General features: G+C 41.2%; 1 protein-coding gene and 1 long non-coding RNA gene across 3 annotated transcripts in view; one reads left to right on the forward strand and one right to left on the reverse strand.

The window, feature by feature from the left end:
• The window catches only part of GPC1 (glypican 1), a 196761-nt gene that overhangs the window by 10275 nt on the left and 163952 nt on the right, over nucleotides 1-22534 (reverse strand). The window contains exons 3-4 of the mRNA XM_083742110.1: nucleotides 16635-17026; nucleotides 1660-1825 (exon numbers count right to left, since the gene is read on the reverse strand). Coding sequence (XP_083598236.1) covers nucleotides 1660-1825; nucleotides 16635-17026 — 558 coding nt within the window. The remainder of the gene's footprint in view (nucleotides 1-1659; nucleotides 1826-16634; nucleotides 17027-22534) is intronic.
• On the forward strand, nucleotides 179-10648 carry LOC310846124. Of its 2 annotated transcripts, XR_014565148.1 has the most exons (4): nucleotides 179-2719; nucleotides 2761-5329; nucleotides 5710-6783; nucleotides 7167-10648. It is a non-coding gene; the product is annotated as an uncharacterized lncRNA (long non-coding RNA). The 2 variants fall into 2 exon arrangements; XR_014565149.1 differs by having other exon boundaries at nucleotides 180-5329.

Genomic DNA, 22534 nt, shown 5'->3' on the forward strand with positions numbered 1-22534 from the left:
GTTTGATCTTCTTGCAGTCCATGGGACTCTCAAGAGTCTCCTCCAGCACCACAATTCAAAAGCATCAATTCTTCGGCGATCAGCCTTCTTTATGGTCCAGCTCTCACTTCCATACATCACTACCGGGAAAACCATGGCTTTAACTATATGGACCTTTGTTGGCAAGGTGATGTCTCTGCTTTTTTCTTATAATTCTTTTTTCTGTGATTCTTATGATTACAGTATCATATATGCACTAGGAATTTTTATTTTAAAAAACTATTCCTAGCCTTGTTGTTGTTGTTAGTATTATTATTATTTTACATCTATATCACCACCTTTCCTCCAAAGAGTTCAGGATGGCAGGCATGATTGTCACCTCCAACTTTATCCTCACAACAGCCCTGTGATGCAGGGTCAGGCTACGAAAGTGTGTGCCTGGCCCAGAGTCACTCAGTGACTTTGATGGCCGAGCAGGGATTTGAACCCGGATCTCCCCAGACTTAGCCACTATAGCATGCTGGCTCTCAATACCATGTCAGCACTACATGCAGTAGAAGCTGTACTGTGTCTATTTCTCACACCGACAACTTCATTCAGTGGGTTTCCAGAACAAGCTTAAACCAACAAAAGATGTCAAGCCCATAGATTCAAGTATCAGGAATTAGACTCCATTTCATCCTCCTACTTGCACTAAAATTAACCGCTTATAACAACGGGGCAAACGAGGAACAGCAACTTGCTTTTTAAAAGTCGCCTAAGGTCTTACAGAACGGGTGGTGATGACTTCTGTCAATTTATTTATTTATTATTTATTAAATCTGTATACACCCGCAGATCTCAGGGCGGTTCACAACAGAAACAAACCCACAATAAAAATACATAATAAAAACAAAAACAAAGACAACTCAATAACACCCCCGTGTGTTAAAGCACATACTTATTGCCACTGGACTCACAAGTTAATTAAGGGGAAACACTGCAAAGCTAGCCTAGTCTTTTCTCCCTTGGCAATTCCAGCAATTGTCCTGTTCATTCTGCTGATGAATGCCACTCCTCCTAAATGTTTGTATAATTGCAGATATGCACGGAGTTTCGGGAGAAAAAAGATGTTGCTGCTCCCGATCTGTGATTCATTTTATTCAAATTTCTCACAAGGAAATTTGTTATTTGATCAAAATATTGGTGGGTTTCGAATGGCCAAATGATCACTCAATGGTCATCCAAATTTCTTTCCTACCACCATGTGTACGTATTCCAGGCTCTTTAGCCCATGCTTCTGTTTGTTTTCCTCACACTACAGAGAGAGGCAAGTTCAGGTCTGCCAAGAGCGACACTGTTTGAGTAACCCAGTGCTAAATGCTGAATCTGGGATCTTCTAGAATGAAATAGCTTTTTACAAGGCCACTTTGCAAATCCTTAGCAGTTAAAAGCATCCAGGCCCAGAGCATGGGAAGCTGAGATGCAGGTATGCACTTAGTCTACAGGATGAAGTGGTGCTTCAGAAACATCTACACATATCGATAGTGTTTAGAATTTAGTGCAAAGGGATTGTGAATGCTTCTATCAATTGATCTGTTTGTTCTCCAAAACTGCACTCTATTGATTGAAAGGGGGGCGGGAATTACATGCAAAAGACCAGCCAAAGTGAAATAATGTGCAGTTGCCTGCTCTTCTTACCAATCAGGTTCTTCCATTCAGGGTCCAGGTCTGCTTGATTGGCCAGGCAGCCTTTCAAGACATTGCGGCAATAGCCGTTGCAGGGCTTTACGTTGGACATGCCCCGGCAGTGTGCACAGTACATCAGCTTCATAATAGCCCGAGTGCAATATTGGCTCAGTGGGACCTTTAAAAGAAGACAGCCATTATTTCCTAAGTGCCACCAGAAAAAGGAAAATGAAAGACAGAAGCAGCAGCTGTACAATATAAAATGCAGGATAAAAGAGAACAGAGTCCTGCCTGCAGATTTACAATCTAAATAAGCAAACAGACATACAAAGAAAACAGAAGGGATTTGGGGAAAGGGAGGGGGGGAGAAACACACACACACAGCAATCTGTACAATTTGAAAACAAATCTTTGTGCTCATTAAGCAGAGCAGTAAATAGTTTACTATCTGAAATTCATGGATATGGCTAAATTCATCTCAAATTTAAGTCTATCATTAGAGCTGAGCAGAACGAAAAACCTCTCAATGTTTCAAATTCTTAAATGCAGAATCTGACTAAAATGTGACCTTGAAAATCAACGTTTTGAGTCCCTTAGGCCTGCAGGCCACTCTAGAATTCTCTCTTGAGGGTTTTGCCAGGTATGAAAAAGCAAGTGTCAAAAGCTGCCGGCTACTGAATACTGTTAAGAATGACAACAACGATAAAATGTTAAATATCATTCCGGGTAATGGCTCAAACTGTCACAAAACTGTTGAACCTAAATATCAAATACTGTCAAAAGCCAAACAGTGACATAAAATATCAATGTTAAGACGCCTGCAACAAAAACAACTGAGAGCCTTGTGGGACGTTAAGAACTAACAAGAATGAGTGTAAAGTCTGAGCTGCACAAATCAAGAAGTGCACACTGCTTCACACAGACAGTTGTCCACAGTTTATACCTGTGCTCAGTGCAACATGTGAATAATGGCTTTAAAAGGGTCCTGGATAAATTAGTGGAGGAGAGGCCCGTTATGGCAGCTAGATAGGGAATCTCCATGTTTAGAATCTGCAAGATAATGAACACCAAGGCTGGGGCAGAACCTTCATGCCCTGTTGCAGGCTCCCAGAGGCATCTGTTTGCTTACTGGGGCACAGTCAGGCATTCACACAGACCACATAGGTTTCCAAATTCAGCTAGGGACACACACATGTAGTGCTCCTAGCTGGATTGGCACTGGATTGAGGCATATGAGTCTTAATGCCTGGGATTAAATTTGTCGGAATCATTTCAGTCCCCTCTGGTGATCACTGGGTGGCGCTTCAGTCCTTCTGTAAATAGCAAGGCAATCAAAGGATAATAGTTTCAAAGAACAGAAATTAATCAACCAGAGAAAAACAACACACACAAACACACAATAATCCCACCGATTAAAAAAAATCTAAAAGAGCAAGACTTATTAAAAGTGTTGACATGCAAGATTTTCATTATTTTCATTTGGCATTATTGTGATGTCAAGTTAAGGGTGCGAAACAAAAATAGTAATGATTTAAAAGTGGGGACTGCTCAGAGGAACAGTTTACAGAGCAGGAGCTCCTTCCCTTTCCCAGCTAACCAGTCTTCTAGAAACGGGCCTGCACCAAGCTTGCCCTAATGGAGAAAAACAAAAACAAGACCCCGTTTCCAGAAGGGTAGGAACATTAATCTCTTGCAGCAAAAACAGTTAAGAATCTCTTGGCATCCTAAAGTCTAACAAATTTATTATGGCATATGCTTTCATCGGCTATGATCCACCTCATTAGGAAGAGAACATGACCGCAGGCACATGAGAAACACATTGCCCTACAGAATCACTGTGTATAAGTAGTGAAAATCATTCTGTGTGTATGACAAAAAGCAGTAGCAAGAAACTACTTGCCTTTTAGTTTGTTCCTCTTCCTTGTGCCTTTCCAAAGCTTATTTATGGTTTCTTAACACTGCCATGTTAACAGTTTTCAGTTACAAATTCGCTCCCAAGAATGATTATTATGGAGATATTTTAAAAGAAAAGGCTTGGTCTTTGTGGAAACTTTACGTCAAACTTATTTTATTTTGCCAGCATGAGCTTTCATAGACAGTTCACTCTGTCATACACTTTCATTTTGTCCCTAGATGTCCATTTCAGAATCCGATGAAGCAGACTGGAGTCTACAAAAGCTCACAGAGTTAAAATAAAACAAGTTAATCTTGAAGGTGCTGCAAAGATAAAAGGCTTTTTCTTTTTTAATAAACAACCAAATGCTCAAAACCTGAATTTCCTATGGAAAGAATGCCTGAAAGTATTCTAGGCATGGTTTTTGATCAGCTTGACCATCACCAGGTGTGGAGACCAGCAGGCTACCCTCTGGCAGGGAAGCAACCCACACGTATTTATTGTTTATTTATTTGGGACTTTTTTATTCCTGATCATCAGCCAAAGGGTTTTCAGAGAGGCTAAGCAAGATTTAGAAGTAAAAACAACCGGCACAAGAGCAATAAAAAGTATATTAGTACCACAGCAGGTTAAAACAACAATCTAAATAAACTTTAAAATTGAAAAAGGCCTACAAAACTAAAGTTTTTCACCTAGCACTAAAAATACATCAAACTCAACACAGGACAAGTCTCCCTGAGGAGATCATTCTATAGTCACGAGAGTCACATGTGAAAAGGCCCTATGTCAGGCAACCATGTGCTTTACCTCCTTTATCGTAAGCTGGGGCAATGTTCATATGGGGTGGAGTGTGGGTATTCCATGTTGCTTCAGTGGTATGGGAATGAAATATGCTTCAATAGCTCCCATACCACCAGCATAATGTAAAAGCAGAGACCTGAGAGTCTAAATGAAATCATGACGTGCACCAGCAGACTACAAAACAGAACAGGGAACTAGGATTTACATGAGTTCCCAGAATGGGTTTTGGGTATATTGCATCTGAATTCCAAGAAGATTTATAATATTCTTAAAGACTGAAAGGAGAGAGGAGAGAAAGATTGACAAATACCCCCAGTGTGCAGCTGTACAAACAGCCTAAAGACCAGTTCCACCTGAAATGGATTTCTGTGTGCATGGATCATGCAGAATCATCTTCAGATCTATCCCAGATACGGAAAGGCAAGTGCTGGAATTGTTCCACGGCAGTTCTGGTTTCTAATGTAATCCAGCACTAGTGTACAGAACAGATTCCTGGAGAATAAGCTATTTTTTCAGTTGTACATCAAAGCCCAGAACACAATGTCCAGGTCAGAGCATTCCACAGAATTATCCAGGCACTCTGAGCTGGCACCAAAGTTTGGAGCAAGTGCATGGGGAAAAGCAGTACAATTGCGAGATCAGGCTCTCAAACAAACAAAGCCACCATGGAGGTATTGTGGATTAAGTGAAACTCCTGGTTCAAACTGAAGTTCCTTGAGAAGACAGATATGAAACACAGTCTTTGGAAATGTGCATTAATGCTTGGTGTACTTATAAACTGAATAGTTATAGTATGGCAAACCCATCAATCTGTGCAGCCTTCAGTATTCATTAAGAATTCCTGGCTCTACGATTAGACAGGGCGAGGTAACCATCTCAGGTGGCAGCAACATCAACCCCCTACAATTCCTCCTGAGCCCCCCCAGTCATTTTCCTCTGTTGCCACATGGTCTGTCTTGGATCCCCTAAAATGACCTCATGCCTCATGTGCAGTGATGAAGGTAAAGGTAAAGGTACCCCTGCCCGTACGGGCCAGTCTTGCCAGACTCTAGGGTTGTGCGCCCATCTCACTCAAGAGGCCGGGGGCCAGCACTGTCCGGAGACACTTCCAGGTCACGTGGCCAGCGTGACAAAGCTGCATCTGGCGAGCCAGAGCCGCACACGGAAACGCCGTTTACCTTCCCGCTAGTAAGCGGTCCCTATTTATCTTGTTGCACCCGGGGGTGCTTTCGAACTGCTAGGTTGGCAGGCGCTGGGACTGAATGATGGGAGCGCACCCCGCCGCAGGGATTCGAACCGCCGACCTTTCGATCGGCAAGCCCTAGGCGCTGAGGCTTTTACCCACAGCGCCACCTGCGTCCGTGCAGTGATGAAGTAAGGTTCAATTACCAGTCAGGATGACATCTGTTTGTGGAATGCTGGCGATTCCATCTTGTCCTTCATCTTAGGCAGCAAAATGTATTGGGCTAGCCCGGGTAAGGATCCCAATACTTTCTTGATTTAGGTCAAATGGAGACTGTAGAGTGGAGAGCTTCTATATCAACTTGCATTTGTCCTGACATAAAGGGATCTCAGGCAAACAGTAATTTCATCTACTTGAATAAAGAGTCCTAATCAAGTTCCTACAATGGATGCAACCACAAAGCGAAGATTGAAATCAGGGTTTCAGGACCTTAGGGAAATATTCTAATCCTAAACCAACCACACCCCCTATCTAAGCTTTGTGGCATCATTGTTTAAGAAGTTAAGATTCATATCAGTCCATGCTTCACATGCAATGTTCCTCTGCGTAAGTCATTATTTGCTACTGGTACTGAGAAATGTTTCCAACTGCAGCCATTAGTATTCCTCAGGTAGTATTGATAAATGCAATATAGCTCCCTCATGGTTCCTTATACAACTCTTAGTTGACTGTGCTGTCTCATACTGGACCGTTCAGTATTTCACAAGCTGTCCAGGCTGTTGTTCACTTTCCTCTATGTGCATATGTGGATAAACAAGGAAAAGGATTCCAGCAGCCTGTAGCAACACTGTGTGAATGGGGAAAAACAGCACATGGTGGAGTACCACTGGTTCCATTTTCAGGCACACAGTGCTTGGAGGATGACATGCTGGTCCTCGCATCCTATTGCTAGGAGGCAGAGGGAGAGTCCCCAAATGGTTGTAAGAACTGGGTCAATCAAGTCACAACACTCTTTGACTCTCCCAACAAGCAGCCACTGGGCATGGTCCCTCCATGGGGAAATATTAGGGCTGGAACAAAATATGTTGGGAATCTCATTATAATTAAGGAGAGGTGATCAGAAGCCTTAAGAAGTCAGCTGGTCTTGCTCAGTCTCTGTCTACTTTTACATAGCAGATAACCTCTTCCATCACCAAATTATGCCAGAGAATGTCAGCCCACCGACTCCTCATTTATTTGATGACTAGTTTGATCACTAGTCCTAGGGACGCAGGTGGCGCTGTGGGTTAAAGCCTCAGCGCCTAGGACTTGCCGATCGAAAGGTCAGCGGTTCGAATCCCTGCGGCGGGGTGCGCTCCCGCTGCTCGGTCCCAGCGCCTGCCAACCTAGCAGTTCGAAAGCACCTCCGGGTGCAAGTAGATAAATAGGGACCGCTTACCGGCGGGAAGGTAAACGGCGTTTCCGTGTGCGGCTCTGGCTCGCCAGAGCAGCGATGTCACGCTGGCCACGTGACCCGGAAGTGTCTCCGGACAGCGCTGGCCCCTGGCCTCTTGAGTGAGATGGGCACACAACCCCAGAGTCTGTCAAGACTGGCCCGTACGGGCAGGGGTACCTTTACCTTTACTTTACCTTGATCACTAGTTTGTCTACCAATCAAAGATGACATGCTAAAGACCTTTTGTAATTATTGGATTCTTCTCCATGCATTCAATGAACACATGCGGATGGGTGGAAAAGATGGCATCACATTTGCTGTCTGTGTATGGAAATGGCTTAAGTCTTTATGGACTCCACTGATTTTCTTTTTAATTCACAAAACACATTTCCTGTGCACACCAGCTGTTGCAGCAACCCCCAGCATGCAACCACACAAGAAAGGTCATAAATGGAGGACATTGGTTATTGGGTTGATATTTTTATTTTGATTATGTATTTTGTGGTCTTATATTTTGATTTTATTCTGTGAACTGTCCTGAGCCTCTGGTTATAGGGCGGTATATAAATTCAATCAACCAATCAATAAAAACATGGGAAACATGTCGATATGGGGTACAATGAAGTCAAAGTTGAACAGACACATTTCATTGCTTCTAATATGAGAGTTCAGCATATGCATAAGCCTTTCCTACTGCAATCAGTGGAACTGAAATGGACTGATTAGCTGGATCATCCTCATGACATGCAGAAAGTGCTGCTTTGATCCAATAAATTGTTTTTAAAACATACCCGACTCCCATTCTGAATAGCTGGAATATTTCTGAAAATGCAGCTTTTCACTCAAATCACTGCCAAGTAAAATTTCTCTTGCTAATTCAAAACTGATGAAAAGTTACGTAGGCGGGAGTGGAGAGGACTATCTTAAACCAAAACACTCAATGATCAACATAACAATTATCAGATTAAAGCCTGTCATTTCTGGGTGCATGGAAATCAGAACACAAGGACTGTAGCCAAAGCAAAGGATAACAAGATTTGTTCCATTTTTAAACAATCTGGTGCAGTGTGAATGCAGACATGACAGCGAATGGTTTTGCCAAGCACCATCAATCCTGTTCTTGTAACCGCATCTGCTGAAATACCTGGGTGTACTCCTGTCAATGCTACTTTCATTAAGACAAGAATTTCATGAAGATCAGTTCATACCAGGTCAAATCTTCAGGACTGTGAAGGCCTTTCTAATATCACTTGACAACTCAGTGAAGAGAAACAACAAGGCAATCTTTATGCAAACACAGTTCTCCTAAAATTTCTTCCTTATGGTCTCACTCAGCAGCAGTCGCGGCAGATAAAATCTGGCAAGTGGGCATCTCTCTCACTGAGATGTGTTCCTACATGCTTTCGTTGAGCAGGTGTGGAGGAAAGCTCTGCCAGACGCTTGCAATCTGTCTTTACCTTTTAATTGAGGGGAATTAAAGAGGCATTTTCCAAGGGTCATATTAGGGAGGGATCGGTGTTTTAAAAAAAACTTGTTCAGACCTGTCTAAATTTCCTAGTGAAGAATTTCTTTGTTCGTTCGCACATTAATCCTTCGGGAATGAATAAATAATTTAGATAAGTAACAGATCAAGGGAAATGTAATCTGATATGTTCTTAATATACACATTTCATTATTTTCATGCCAAGGTATTCTAACTAAGGAGTCAACCAGAGGTTTGCTGTTCACTTCAAATGCACAACAATATTTTGCTTTCCTGTCCTTTTGAACAACTGACGAGGAGGGAGAAGGGCAGTTACAGGCAGTCTAACTTTGACAAAGACTCAACATACGCTCAAAGAGCACCTACCTTTTGTCACTCGCCTGTCAAACTGGATGTGCAAGCTCAGCACCATGCTGACCTAGCCAGGTGTGTAAAACTGGCATTGTGCAAGCTGCAGTTATCTATTGCCAAGAATAAATTACCATCTGGGTTAAAAATATAAACCAAAGGTATTTACTAACAGACATATATACAGTGGTACCCTGGTTCTCAAACGGCTTAGTTGTCGAACAAATCAGCTCCTGAACGAAGCAAACCCAGAAGTAAGTGTTCCAGTTTGTGAACATTTTTTGGAATCTGAACGTCCGACGTGGCTTCTGCTTGAGTGCAAGAAGCTCCTGCAACCAATAAGAAGCCATGCCTTGGTTTTCGAACAGTTTCGGTTGTCGAACAGGCTCCCAGAATAGAAGACGTTCAAGAACCAAGGTACCACTGTACTCTGTCTGGCAAAGACAGCTGTCCGTTTCCAACTTTCTTTTATCTTTTTCTTTCCCTATGACCCACTCTGTCCTGCCTCCAATTTTGAACTGCCTCTTGTTGGGCCTTTACAAATAATACTTTCCTCAATGGATAGTACTCAAGAGGAATGATGGGGAAAGACCACAGGCTCGTGTGCTTCTCTCTACACTGGAACCGCCCCCCCTCCGATACATAGGGGTCTCTGTCTGCAATGTCTACATATACCCTATCCATCACAAGGATGGGCCATTTCACTAGTTCCTGCATTAAACAATAAATATATTATGATGGAACTCATTAAAGGATTGTTTATACCATCAAGAACACTTGTGGGTTGCCAGTTCATGGTCTGTAATGATGAAAACAGCCTCCACCGAAACAGATGAGTCAGAAATTCTTAATGACTCAAGGGTCATTTTCCTCACTTTCAAATCACTTCAGCCTTTGTTAAAACTTCACAAAAGCAAATTAGAGAACTAACTAGTACTCTACATCACTTTATACTGCTTGAAGTGACACCAAGTTGGGATGGGATTTAGACTGATGCTACAGCACATGGAGAGGGAATATTTAGCTGCTGTCATCCGGGGGGGGGGGGGAGGAAATCCCTCTGCATAGAAACAGTGAAACTAGTGAGAGTTGGCACCAGTGAGAGATTCCCCCCATTCCTCTATGGGGGTAGAAGGATAATTTCTTTCGAATTGTGGCAGGAGAGGGAAGGGTTAAACCTCCCCTCCTAATGGTCCTAATCTGTGGTCCTAATCTTGATGAGCCTCCCCCCTCTTGATTTTAGTTAAACACCCTGATGACAAGTCAGGTAACACATTTAAGGTGATGTGTAGTTAAGTCCCTTAAAGCTGCAATCTTATGCACACTTATGCTCAAGTATACATGCATAGGATTGCCCTGTTAGTGAATTCATGGTCTGTCAATACAAGGGGACATATATACAAGAGTACACAAAACAGAATGAGTCAGGATGTTATACTGATATTTGATACAACAAGAAGTTGATTTCAGAGGCTAATGCGACAGAAGCACACCCCTTGGTATAGCACCTTGTTCCTGATAAACACTGACATTTCAAGAAGGCTGTCACTAGCCATTATTGTGCAGTTACAATCAGTACTGAGAGATGCACTCAGCATCTCTCTGAGACATGCCTAAAAAGGTGTGTGGGTGTGAAAGAGGGAGGGAGAGATTTGGGTTTCCCCCATTAAATACCACAAAAACTTGATTGGCTGTGTGTTTTCTTGTTGAGTGGTCAGTTGCAATTCAGGGCATTTAGAAAAACGCGTGTCCCATCTAGCATGGTGGCAGAATCTTAAACTTCAGAGAACTCATGATACATCACTTAAAGGGACTAATGCTCCAAGGTTTTCTGTCTGACAGATATTATCAACGTGCAAAAAAGGGAAAAAACCAGCAGATATTCTATGGAAGAGAGGTGCACCTGGAGATAGCAATAACAGCAAAGCATCATAATCCTTTGCATTTGAAGAGTGATTTATTTCCCCCCCCCCCACCCTACCCTGCTTTATCCAAATCAAAGATATAAAATGAACGTGCATGTGTGTGCATAGCAGAAATACATTTAGATCTTCTTTATCATCATCTTAAGTTTCCTGCTTTAGATGCAGTTATTTAGCTTTTTGAAAGAGCTTCTAAATATAGCCTTAAGAAGTGGCTGTTATGGGACAGGCTTGAAGAGGACATACCAGCAGCACAATCCTAACCATAGTAAGTCATAATGAATTCAATGGGGGCTTACTCCCAGGTGTTAAGAAGTTTTGTGACCTGCTCTCACTGCTGGAAGAGAGCAGCACCACCCAGCTCCTTAAGCAAATGGGCAGTGCTCCTCCTCTGGCTGCACAGCAATGTGAAATCTATAAAATTGTGTGATATCATCTTGTTCACTATGTGATCTCCAATCGACTAGGATTACATAGTGAGCAAAAAACAGAAAATGATTCCAGAGGAGGTACAGTAACAGAGAATACTGTGGCTGTGAACAGCCACCCAGAAATGAAGATAATAAGGTATAGGGGGATGTTCCTAACCCAGCGCCCATTATTGCTTTGGAAAAGTTACATTGGCTCAGCCCTAATTATAGCCCATTTACATCCTTCATTTTCTGCAAAACTGTCCTTGAATAGTCATCTATTGTGGGAAAGCGAACAGGACCAAGAGGCAAGACAAATGATAAATGAAAAGATTATCACGAAGGAGAAAATGTGTAGGGCTCTCCAAGTATCACGATAGGGCTGTAGTCAAATTAGATGTGACGAGTGGAGATGAATCTACAAAACGGTTTAGTATATAAAGTCTGCAACAGACGTAATATTTTTCTGTTAATCCGGAGCATCATTTTTTAAATAGCATATTCCTTTCAACAGAAGCCTGGTGCTTGACCGACTCACTTCCATCCTAGACAGTTTATCACTGGGACACACACATTTTGCCTGAGCTAAAAATATGCTAAAAATGGGGGGGGGGGGGATACACAGTTCATTCTTTTGCCTATCCAGACCTCTGAAAGGTGACAAACTGACCTCCAGAGATCAATACACATAGAAGTCTAAGGGGAAATTATCACTCTAACCCTAAAAAAAATCAAGTGTACATACAAAGGTGTGTAAATGGCTGAGGGCACCACTGCATGCAGGGTTTTTCACTTGAAATGACTGGCAAAATATCATCTTGCCTCTTCTGTGGTATTGGCCTGTTTTACTTAATTCTGCCAAACTACAATGGCCGTTTTTGGTAGGGATAGCCTAGCCATGGTTAACCCAGCTTTGGTAATCTCCAAGTTGTACAACTGTAATGTGGGTTGCCCCTGAAGATGACCTGGAAATAACAACTAGTGCAAAATGCTGTGGCTTGAATGCTGGAAGGGAAGCAGACCATGAGCACACTGCCTCTATCTTAAAAGAGCTATACTGGTTACCAACTGTTTTCCAGGCCCAATTCAAGGTGCTTACTCTGATGTTTACAGCCCTAAATGGTTTGGGACCCAGATATTGGCAAAAACACTTCCTAGGGTAGTTGATCAATCGATTCCCATCAAAGGAACTCTGGGAATTGTAACTGTGGGAGGGGAATAGGGGTCTCCAATCAACTCTCAGCATCTTTAACGAACTACAGCTTTCATTATTATTGGGGGGAAGTCATGACTAGTGACATTAAATTTGAGAGAATAATCTTTTGGAGAATATTCTTGATTAATGACCATATTAGAGAATTTTCATTGAAAACAGAATATTCATTTTAATGCATTGAAAATGATATAATTTTAATGCATTGAAAATGATATTATTAGTTAATATACATGTTTATTCATGGGTAAATGTGTTCAGATGGCAACCAAAAACTGTACAGATACTTTTATTCAATGGGGAAATGCAGTGAATTCACATTCTTTGATTTTTTGCACCAAACTTTAAATTGAAAATTCAACAGGAATGATTCACATTAATCACGAAGCCTGCCACTAACCGTATATTTACCATCAACTTTGAATTCTAATTATGTTGTGTATGTAGGAAATGTAGCTTTTAAAGTAAAAGGAATATTAAAAAATCTCAGGTCCGCTACCTGAGTACGTTCTTTAATAAGCATATCTACATGGTACAGTATTTTGAGTGCGACACTAATAAAATCAATATAAAGTTTAAAATAAATGCTATTATTTCCAGAAAATAAAACACAATGATCATTATTCCTTACTTACACTGGCAATATCACAGCTTGACTTATTATTTACTAATTTTTAAAATGTGGGTTGTAAAATTGGTTCTTAACATTAGAATTTACAGTTTGTAGAGAATATTCTCCGGAGAATTTTCTTGAGAATATTCTCATTCTGGAGAATATTCTCACCTCACACCACTAGTCATGACTGTTTAAACTGGTATCTTAGCACTTTAAATGTATGATGAGAAACTCTGCCTCGCTTGCATTGTCTTTTTCAATCTGTCACTCACACTGTCACAGGCCACCAATCCAATATATTCCCCTTCTGTCAATCATTTCCCCACCCACTCTTCTGTTACAACAAATAATCAGGAAGAGTTTCAGACCCAATTATGAATGCTCCAAATCTAACATGATGCTTTTCCTTCATCAAGGATGCCTTTTTCCTCCACTGACTATTAGGAGAACTAACTCTGAATGCCATTTCTGGAAAAGAGAAATTGTGGCTCTGGGCACTTTTGCGTTGCTGGGTCGCCTCCAATGTGTGATTCTTGGAGCAGCTTCTATTCACTTCTCTCTCTGCACACATGCCTTTCAATCACTGCAAGAGCTTCTGCAATATATAGAGCCTATTGAAGTGCAAATTGAAAAGGGTGATGGCTGAAACGTTAGAATGATACGAGGTCCAGCAGCTGGTGGCAAGGAAAGAACTTCAACTTAGGCAAAATGTGGAGGCAGAAGTCATTAAAAACAAATACAGTGGTACCTCGGTTTAAGAACAGTCCGGTTTAAGAACGATTTGGTTTACAAACTCCGCAAAACCGGAAATAGAAGAAGAGAAGAAGAGTTTGGATTTGATATCCTGCCTTTCACTCCCTTTTTAAAGGAATCTCAAAGCGGCTAACATTCTCCTTTCCCTTCCTCCCCCACAACAAACACTCTGTGAGGTGAGTGGGGCTGAGAGACTTCAAATAAGTGTGAGTGGCCCAAGGTCACCCAGCAGCTGCATGTGGAGGAGCGGAGACGCGAACCCAGTTCCCCAGATTACGAGACTACCGCTCTTAACCACTATACCACACTGGTGTAGTGTCCTGGTTTGAGAAATTTACCTAGGTCTAAGAACGGAATCTGAACAGTGGAAGGGCACTGGCAGCAGGGGGCCTCATTAAGGAAAGTGCGGCCCGATTTAATAACGGTTTTGGTTTAAGAACGGACTTCTGGAACGGATTACGTTTGTAAACCAAAGTACCACTGTAAATCACAAGAGTCCTGCTTGTCGTGTGGCCACTGACATACTCCTGCTCTCCAATTATTTACTGGCTCTCTCACATACCCTTTTACATTCAGGTAGGTAGCCGTGTTGGTCTGACACAGTCAAAATAAAAAAAAAATTGTCCAGTAGCACATTATAGACCAACTAAGTTTGTTCTGGTATAAGCTTTCGTGTGCATGCACACTTCTTCAGATTCTTCTATAACGTGCTACTGGACAATTTTTTAATATATTTATTTATTTATTTATTTATTTATTTATTCATTCCCTTTTACGGATAGCCCATTTCCCTTCATTTTATTTGCACTAAATTTACAGGGGAATCATCATGGCTGTAATGAGGAGGAGTGGTATTGGATGTTATCCTTGTTTGCTGGTGAAGATGCATATATGGGTCAAAATGCAAATTGATTTCCTGGGCTTAGATATCAAATATATTTTAGGATAAGAGACTAATAGCTAATGGCCTTGCCAACAAGACACACAGAGTGATTCTTCAACCTCCTGCATGTTATGTTTTGCCCCTTGTTTGATGACACTTTACGTCATCTGCCGGAAGCCGACTTCTTACTTGGTGACTGGAGGTCAATCTTTGGAAGAAGGAGAATCTATGGAGGTAATAAAGTCTATAACGTCTGTACCACAAGAGCAGAGAGCAAATGAGACATGAATGCAATCCACAGTCCAGAGCCCTGCATGCTCTTTGATACATACATGGGAGTTCTTGAAAGTGCAAGCTGCTCCAATAAATGTCAGTGGAAGCAGCTGTTCCATATGAGGAATGCTCCTGCAACCACTGAAATGAAAGGTGGTTGAATACAGTGGTACCTCGGGTTAAGTACTTAATTCGTTCCGGAGGTCTGTTCTTAACCTGAAACTGTTCTTAACCTGAAGCACCACTTTAGCTAATGGGGCCTCCTGCTGCCGCCACGCCGCCGGAGCCCAATTTCTATACTTATCCTGAAGCAAAGTTCTTAACCTGAAGCACTATTTCTGGGTTAGTGGAGTCTGTAACCTGAAGTGTATGTAACCTGAAGCGTATGTAACCTGAGGTACCGTTGTACCTTCAACTTTTAAGAAAGACGGGATGTCTGTAGAAGTCAAGCCATGATGCCCCCACCTCTGCTTGGGATGCCCAAACAGGGGTTCCTGGAACCTCACACCCATAATTCTCCAACAGTGGGGCTTTTAATTCATTTTATCTTCACACATCTGACTCTAGAGGCACAGGAGAATGGAGGGAAGGAGGGAAATATGGTTAAAAGTGGCCAGATCATTTCTTCAGGCCTAGAACAAGACTACTGATATCAATTAAAAAAACAAATAAGCTTTTTCTTACTTTACTTTCACTTGAATTATGTCATTCTCCTGCTTTTTTAAATCTTAAAAAAAAACTACTTGAAGGGTCATGAGAACAGGATGTACAACCACTTTTGAATGATTTTATACCACATTTATAAATTAAAAACTTAGCCGCTGTCAACTTCCCAATGTTCCCCTTGAATTTGAACTTAGAGCACCAAAGAATACTCCCTTTCTCCTAACAATTCTGTCTGATGAGATCAATGGATAATATAAGAATCACCAACAAATGACACAGCACAGTGCATTTCTGCTCGGAAAGTGTGCAATTTTTTTATAGGGAGATAAAGCAACAAAACGCCTAGCTTTATAAACTGCAGTATGTGTGCATGTGTTTCAGCATCAAAAAGGAAAAAAAGCATAGTGCTCTCTTATGGCCTTTACCAATGTTTTTAGCAGTCATTTACAGTTAAAAGGGGGCTGCACAGCAGTATAACCCTCCTGAAAACCTTAGGGAGGGAGACTATCAAGCTCAATTTGCTGAGGGCACCCTCAAGTCTGGAGCTGGCTCTTCCAGAAGCATTTAAAAAATAAAAAATAAACTAGAAGATGACCGTTATCAACAAAGCTGTCTGTCTCATAGGTAAAGGTAAAGAGACCCCTGACAGTTAAGTCCAGTCGCAGACGACTCTGGGGTTGCAGCGCTCATCTCGCTTTATAGGCTGAGGGAGCTGACGTTTGTCCGCAGACAGTTTTTCCGGGTCATGTGGCCAGCATGACTAAGCCGCTTCTGGCGAAGCCAGAGCTGCGCACGGAAACACCGTTTACCTTCCCACTGGAACGGCACCTATTTATCAACTTGCACTGTGTGCTTTCGAACTGCTAGGTTGGCAGGAGTTGGGACCGAACAACGGGAGCTCATCCCATCGCGGGGCCTCGAACCACCAACCTTCCAATTGGCAAGTCCAAACGGCACAGTGGTTTAAACCACAGCGCCACCCGTGTCCCTCTATCTGTCTCATATGAGCTGTTAAAAATAATTATCACCTGCGCTAATTAAGACAGAGCCCTGAAAATGCCTCAGGCAAGGTGACTGACCACCCAGGAATTCTCGCCAGCGACTTACCTGAGAGACCCTTCTGACAACATCATTGCCCACACCAAGTCCCTGCACAAAGGAGCGGACTGCAATGAAGGCCCTGGTTGCCTTCAGTTTCAGGTCTCTTGGAACCTCTCCAAAGGGCTTGTGCTGCTCAGAGTGCTTCACCATGCAGTCCACATACTCATCCGGAAGGTAGTACTGAGGATTCATCAACTTGAAGAGCCGTTCTAGCAGGCGAATCCAAAACTCATTGAGAGCCTCTTCTAGGTTGATGTTGGAACCCCGGTAATAGCGCCGCAGCTCACTATACAAGTCTTTGAAAACCTTTGAGTTCTGGGTGTATAGATCTCCATACATACTGGGAAATGTGTCATAAAGGGCCTTCTCAGACTTATTCAACAAGTCCTGGAAATAACCTGCAAACAGAAAAAGTACGGGGAACAAATCAGTGTGAAAATCGGAAATTTCCAGAAAGATTGAAAGAGGGGCCATTCAAATAGGATGCTTCAAATTATATTTGGATTAGCCTATTAGCATATGGTAGATATTCTCCAATGTATTTGTATTTTCTTCAGGCACTGAAAAGGAAACATTAATTGTAATCTGCTCACTTATTTCCAACCCTATGTATATGCAAATGCTCCTATCTGCAAAAGAGTATTTTCCAAAAGGCCAGTGTCCAAAATGCATTTCTACAACATTCCCGTGTGTCTGCAAATCAAAGCACCATATTTTCTCTGGGTTAAAGTACAGCTGGAAACCAGCCACAGATCCTGGTTTGGCAAAAACTGATGGACAAATTCATCAATGTGAAATGTGATGAAACATATTTCATGGACATTTTAGGGTGGTGGCAAAAGGCACCAGTGAAATTTAAATGCAATCACACTTCTTCTGACTGTTTAATCCCTAAGGATAATATATGCAAATCACTGTGTAAATCAGTATGACAAAAGGCTGACAGGATTAAAAGATGCTAAAAGCTTCTTTTCCATGCCATTGCTCCTGAGAGGAACTCATGTGCAAAAGCTAACAATCCTATTTAAGGGAATATACAAAAAAATTAACACGTGCAGGGAAATAGTCCAAACAGTTCTTAAAATCTTAATACTTGCTCTCAATTTTAAGAAGACATGAAAAAGCGCTTGACACCTTACAAAACATTCACTTTCAAGTGAAATGGCACAGCAGACATTTAACTGCTGCATTATTGCCAATCTCATAATTAACAAAAGAGAGCAAATGTTACATCTTTTCAGAGTATTTTGCTACGGTGCTGTTGACATTTAGGCTGAGGCAGTATTTCCTTTCAAAACACACTGGAATAGTGAACATTGTGGCCAGGAATAGTAAGTCATTAAAAGTCCAATGAAATGCTCTTGTTAGAACATCACGGTGCAGTACTTCAAACATAAGAGGGAAACAACCATGCAAGAATTTGTCCGAATTCCATGTACTTCACCAGTGAAAAAGAGGGTCTTCACCAATTTTGGTGCCCTGATTGCACGGTGATATAAAGCCATGTCTACATTAGGGCTGGGGAATATATCAATACATTGTCCAAAACCAGTTTGAAGTCCACATTGTGATATCAGTTTCATAGTTTTTGACCTGGCAATATATTGCGAATCATGATATATGTGTTGGTGTGCTTTGCAAAAATCACATAGTGGGAAAAACTGTGAAGCCAGCAAATGCCTCTACATACCTCCATCCTTACTTCAGACATTGTAATATATCACAAAGTTGAAAACCAGATATCACTCAGTCCTACTGTTTGCCTCTACATAGTTCCATCCTTAGTTCAGACATCATGATATACTGACATCAGTATAAACATCAGTATATCATGATGTTGATACAACACCATGTCGAAAACTCAGATATTGCCCAGCCCTGGTCTACATGTTCATTAGTACGGAAACGTGAAGCCCTTATCCTGTTACATGGATAAACATGAAGGTGGAAGAGGCAATATTTTGGTATATTACTGGCCTCCTACTATTTATCTTTCCCTATTCCTTTCCTTCTCCTGCTTACAAGCAATTTAATAGTGTTGCAAGCCAGCTGTTTCAGAGCTTCTATAATTTTGTGCAAATATACAACCCGAGACCTGTGTAAATAACATATTTCCTAAAAGTAATGCATCAAAAGCCATTTGCGCAGAGGCGCCTATATTATCTAGACAGGTTACAATAAAATATTCTAAACTCATTTGTGTAACTCAATCCTAGGGGCACAAGGCTAGTAGCTATCCTATATTCACTAATGGAATACACATGGTAGTTTCTGACTGGGGAAAAAATGTCCGAGTCCAGAGCACTCGCAGAACCTTTTAATTAGGTCCCCAAAGTGCACCTGACTAATAGCCAAGTTAGCACAGGAAGGAAATAAAACTACCTGTAATAAAAACATGAGGAGCAAACAAAACAGGAGAAATGTGTGATGATAATAAGCAAGAAGTAAGCAATTTGGGTTTATTCCATACTGAAAAAACCAAGAAGCACAAGCTGGTTTATTGACTAAAGGACAGAAAGATTTAAAGGGCTATTTCAAGCATGCATATCTCAGCATTCAGTGCCTTGCAGCTGAACACATGGATTATTTTTACAGGAAAGTGTTGTTTTTAGGTACATCAAGTGATTAAGAAAGTATTATGATGTTTGATTTATGGCGGTTGTTTTACATGCAGCCATTCACAAGTCATCACTTGGTATTGCAGTCATCAAGCCTGAAGACACTCACAATATGCATGATGATATCAGCTTAAAACACAAGTGTGCAGATGGCATGTGTTGTAAATAAGGATGGGTGGACCCACACAAATTCGCTTTTGCATTAATCCAAAGTAACCACATGGACTTCAGAGACATCCTCTGAATCCAGAAAATTGAATGAAATTGTGCTTGGATCAGCCTCTACTCTGGAATACAATGACATCATCAACATCTGGTCAGGTCTAGAGGCATCAGTCCTTGCCACAGCACTCATGGGGCAGCCTCTGAAACCCCTACCTCATAACCATACTTACTGGAGGCAAGGGGAGAATGGCAGAGTGTGGGGAGATTCATTACAAGTAATGAAATTTCTAGAAGAGAATGAACCCTACGTGGTTCAGAAATGCTTGGAGCAACGGGAATGCAAACTGTATGTTGTGTTGTAAGAAAATCAGTGGTGAGGACCCTCTTTCTGGCTGTGAACATGGCAATAGGTACAACTATCTCCAGATCCTAGCAATGTCACTACCATGTGCAAGGGAATCATTACAATTCGGACCACGACCACATCTATATATCCTAAAGTTTGGTCCAGTAGATGGTAGACTTCTCAAATACAGTATGAAAATCCTGTCTTGGTGAAGCTTGCCTCCATCTTTAACAAACAAATGAAGATTAGTAACACAGGTGTGTGTGAGTAAGTAAAATTTACAAATTGAACTCACATTAAAAAACGTAATCTGCTTGAAGCACTTTTTACATAAATTATTTTTCTAATTCTGAAATAGCTTTGTAAGCTGCTGGGTCAGCATTATATTTCCTCCTTTCTGAAAACATCAAGAGTTCTGGTACCTCTTGCAGGTACCAGATATTTATCAAAATGCCAATATTTTAAAAATGAACTTTGGGAATGCTGACAATTTGTAATTGCTACAAAAGGGGGTGAAACCTGGGAGAGGCAAGTTCTATCTGATGATGCTGTGTACAAGGAAAATGCTTATTTTTGAAAAGGATAATCTTACTGAGAATCCTGGTGCTCCTTAAAACTACTTACATGTTCTATTTACATTGGAAGAAGCCGGAAAATAAGCAGTCTTACAGATGCAAACAGGAAAACTAATTTCCAGTTGTCACCAAAGAACAGGCTGTAAATTCAGATCTCCAAGAGCACTCTAATGTACTTCTCCTAAGCAAATTCTTCTATTAACCCAAGGGACCAATTTTAAATATGCAGATACTAATTCCTAGAGTCATATCCTCCCTCAAGCAACCTTCACAAGACCATGAACATTTTAGAGTTTACAGCGCCACTCTGAGTTAGCCTTCTTCTCCTGCTGTTAGATGATAGACTGTTTCTCTGCTTAAAGGCACTTTTGCTTTGCATCAGCTCAAGCAGAGTTGTTCAAAAAAGGTGTGCTGTGAAGCCCTTTGAGCAAAACCTTGGGATCTTTTCAACAGCACAACAAACTGACTCTTGCTTTTGATTAATTTTATTGTTCTCCTGGGCTTTACTGCTTTATAAAATACTGTGATACTGAATTCTTCCAGAGGTTTTTACAAGGAAAGGTGTCTTATAGGTATTTTAACTGAAACATTAAAAATGGTATCATATACCCCTGTATGGCAGGATAAATATGCAGCACTGTTTATCTTTCATTCTGTCCAGTAGTAAGTTACTGAATTAAAGCACCTTTTCTTAAAGTTATTTGCTAACTATTTGAATTCAGTTTTGTTTAGGTTTAGCTTTGGTGACTCTTATTCCTATTTTCCATGTGCCATAACAGGAGAAAAATGGTTGCATATTGGTACCATGCCCAGTTTGCAAGACATATTTCTGTCTACTGTTGACAGAGTTAATACTGAGCTCTTTGGACCGTTGATGTAAACTAGTATAACAATTTTCATGTTGTTATTGGGGTCTAAGTACATACAATGTTAACTGTGTTGTTGCAATCATATCAGTGTTTTATGTTTATTTAATAGTAAGTTCTCATTTTCCTCCAGTTTTTATTGGGATTGTAGTATATTGGGAGGAGAGACCATACCCTTGCCTCCCCAACTATAATCTCCATGTAAATTACTCCCCAACTACCATTAGTGACCGGGGGGAGGGGGGCAGAACCTACCATTTGTGCCAATATACTGTACTCCCAAATACTGTGTTCTTACACTTCCCATCCCTGTCAACTGCAGTCCTGATCCCTCTACATGATTACTATAAAAAGTGATTGGTAGAAACATATTTAGCATCATGTTTAGTGTGGCCCTGACAGTCCAATAACTTTAATGAACTATATAAATTAAGGTTACCAGGTGTCCCCTTTCCCTGGAGACAGACCCTGGATTTACAAATCAGTCGCCATACAAAATCCATTGAAAAGTGTCTCCAGATTAATTGATAAAAATTTGGTACCCTTAATATAAATATTTATACCAAAAAACAAAACCCAAACCCACTAGAAACTGCAGCTGGTGGGTTGCAGGACTGGTGGCATGCAATAGGGAAAACAGAATCTGAAACTGAAGCTCAAGTTAAACATCTTTCGAGCAAATTACAACTGAACATGAAAATTAAATAGAAGCAAATTAGATGTCACCCACAAATATGTAGATTGCAGTGAAAAGCTCTTTAGGTGGAGGTGCTTTTCAGCAGGAGAAAGAAAGTTTGCTCTACCCATTCCCTACCAATTCAGGGAAGAAAGGATATAAAAGTAGGGCAAACATAAAGAGGTAGGGGTCTTGGGAACTTGGGAGTGGACAGCTAGTTCAGCTCCACCACCCATCTAGATGGATGGGTGGCTTTCCTTCCTGTTTCCCTTTGAAGTGTAAGTTTGTTAAGACCTCTATATATTAACACAAAGAAGCTATGGTAAACGCAGATACACTGCATGTGTCACCTGCCACCTGAAGTGAAGGGTCACCTGTGGAATCACTAGTTTCTAACTTAAGTAGAGAGGTCCAGGAGGCTGGGAAGCAGCATCCAAATGGAACTTGCAAAAGAACTGACAAGGATGGATGTACAAACCGCACCCCTCCTTCTATTTCGGTCTCTAGCTCCAATGATGCTTAGAGTAGTTGTAGTACTGGGAGACTGAATGCGAGTTATGGAATCTCTATTTAGAAATGTGTTTTTGTTAAATAATGTGGTTTGTTTTCTCCTGATACTTATTTGCTTCTCTCTTGAAAGCCCCATTGAGAGTGTGTGTG

This window comes from Podarcis gaigeae (assembly GCF_964106915.1).
Source record: "Podarcis gaigeae genome assembly, chromosome: 5".
NCBI lineage: Eukaryota > Metazoa > Chordata > Lepidosauria > Squamata > Lacertidae > Podarcis > Podarcis gaigeae.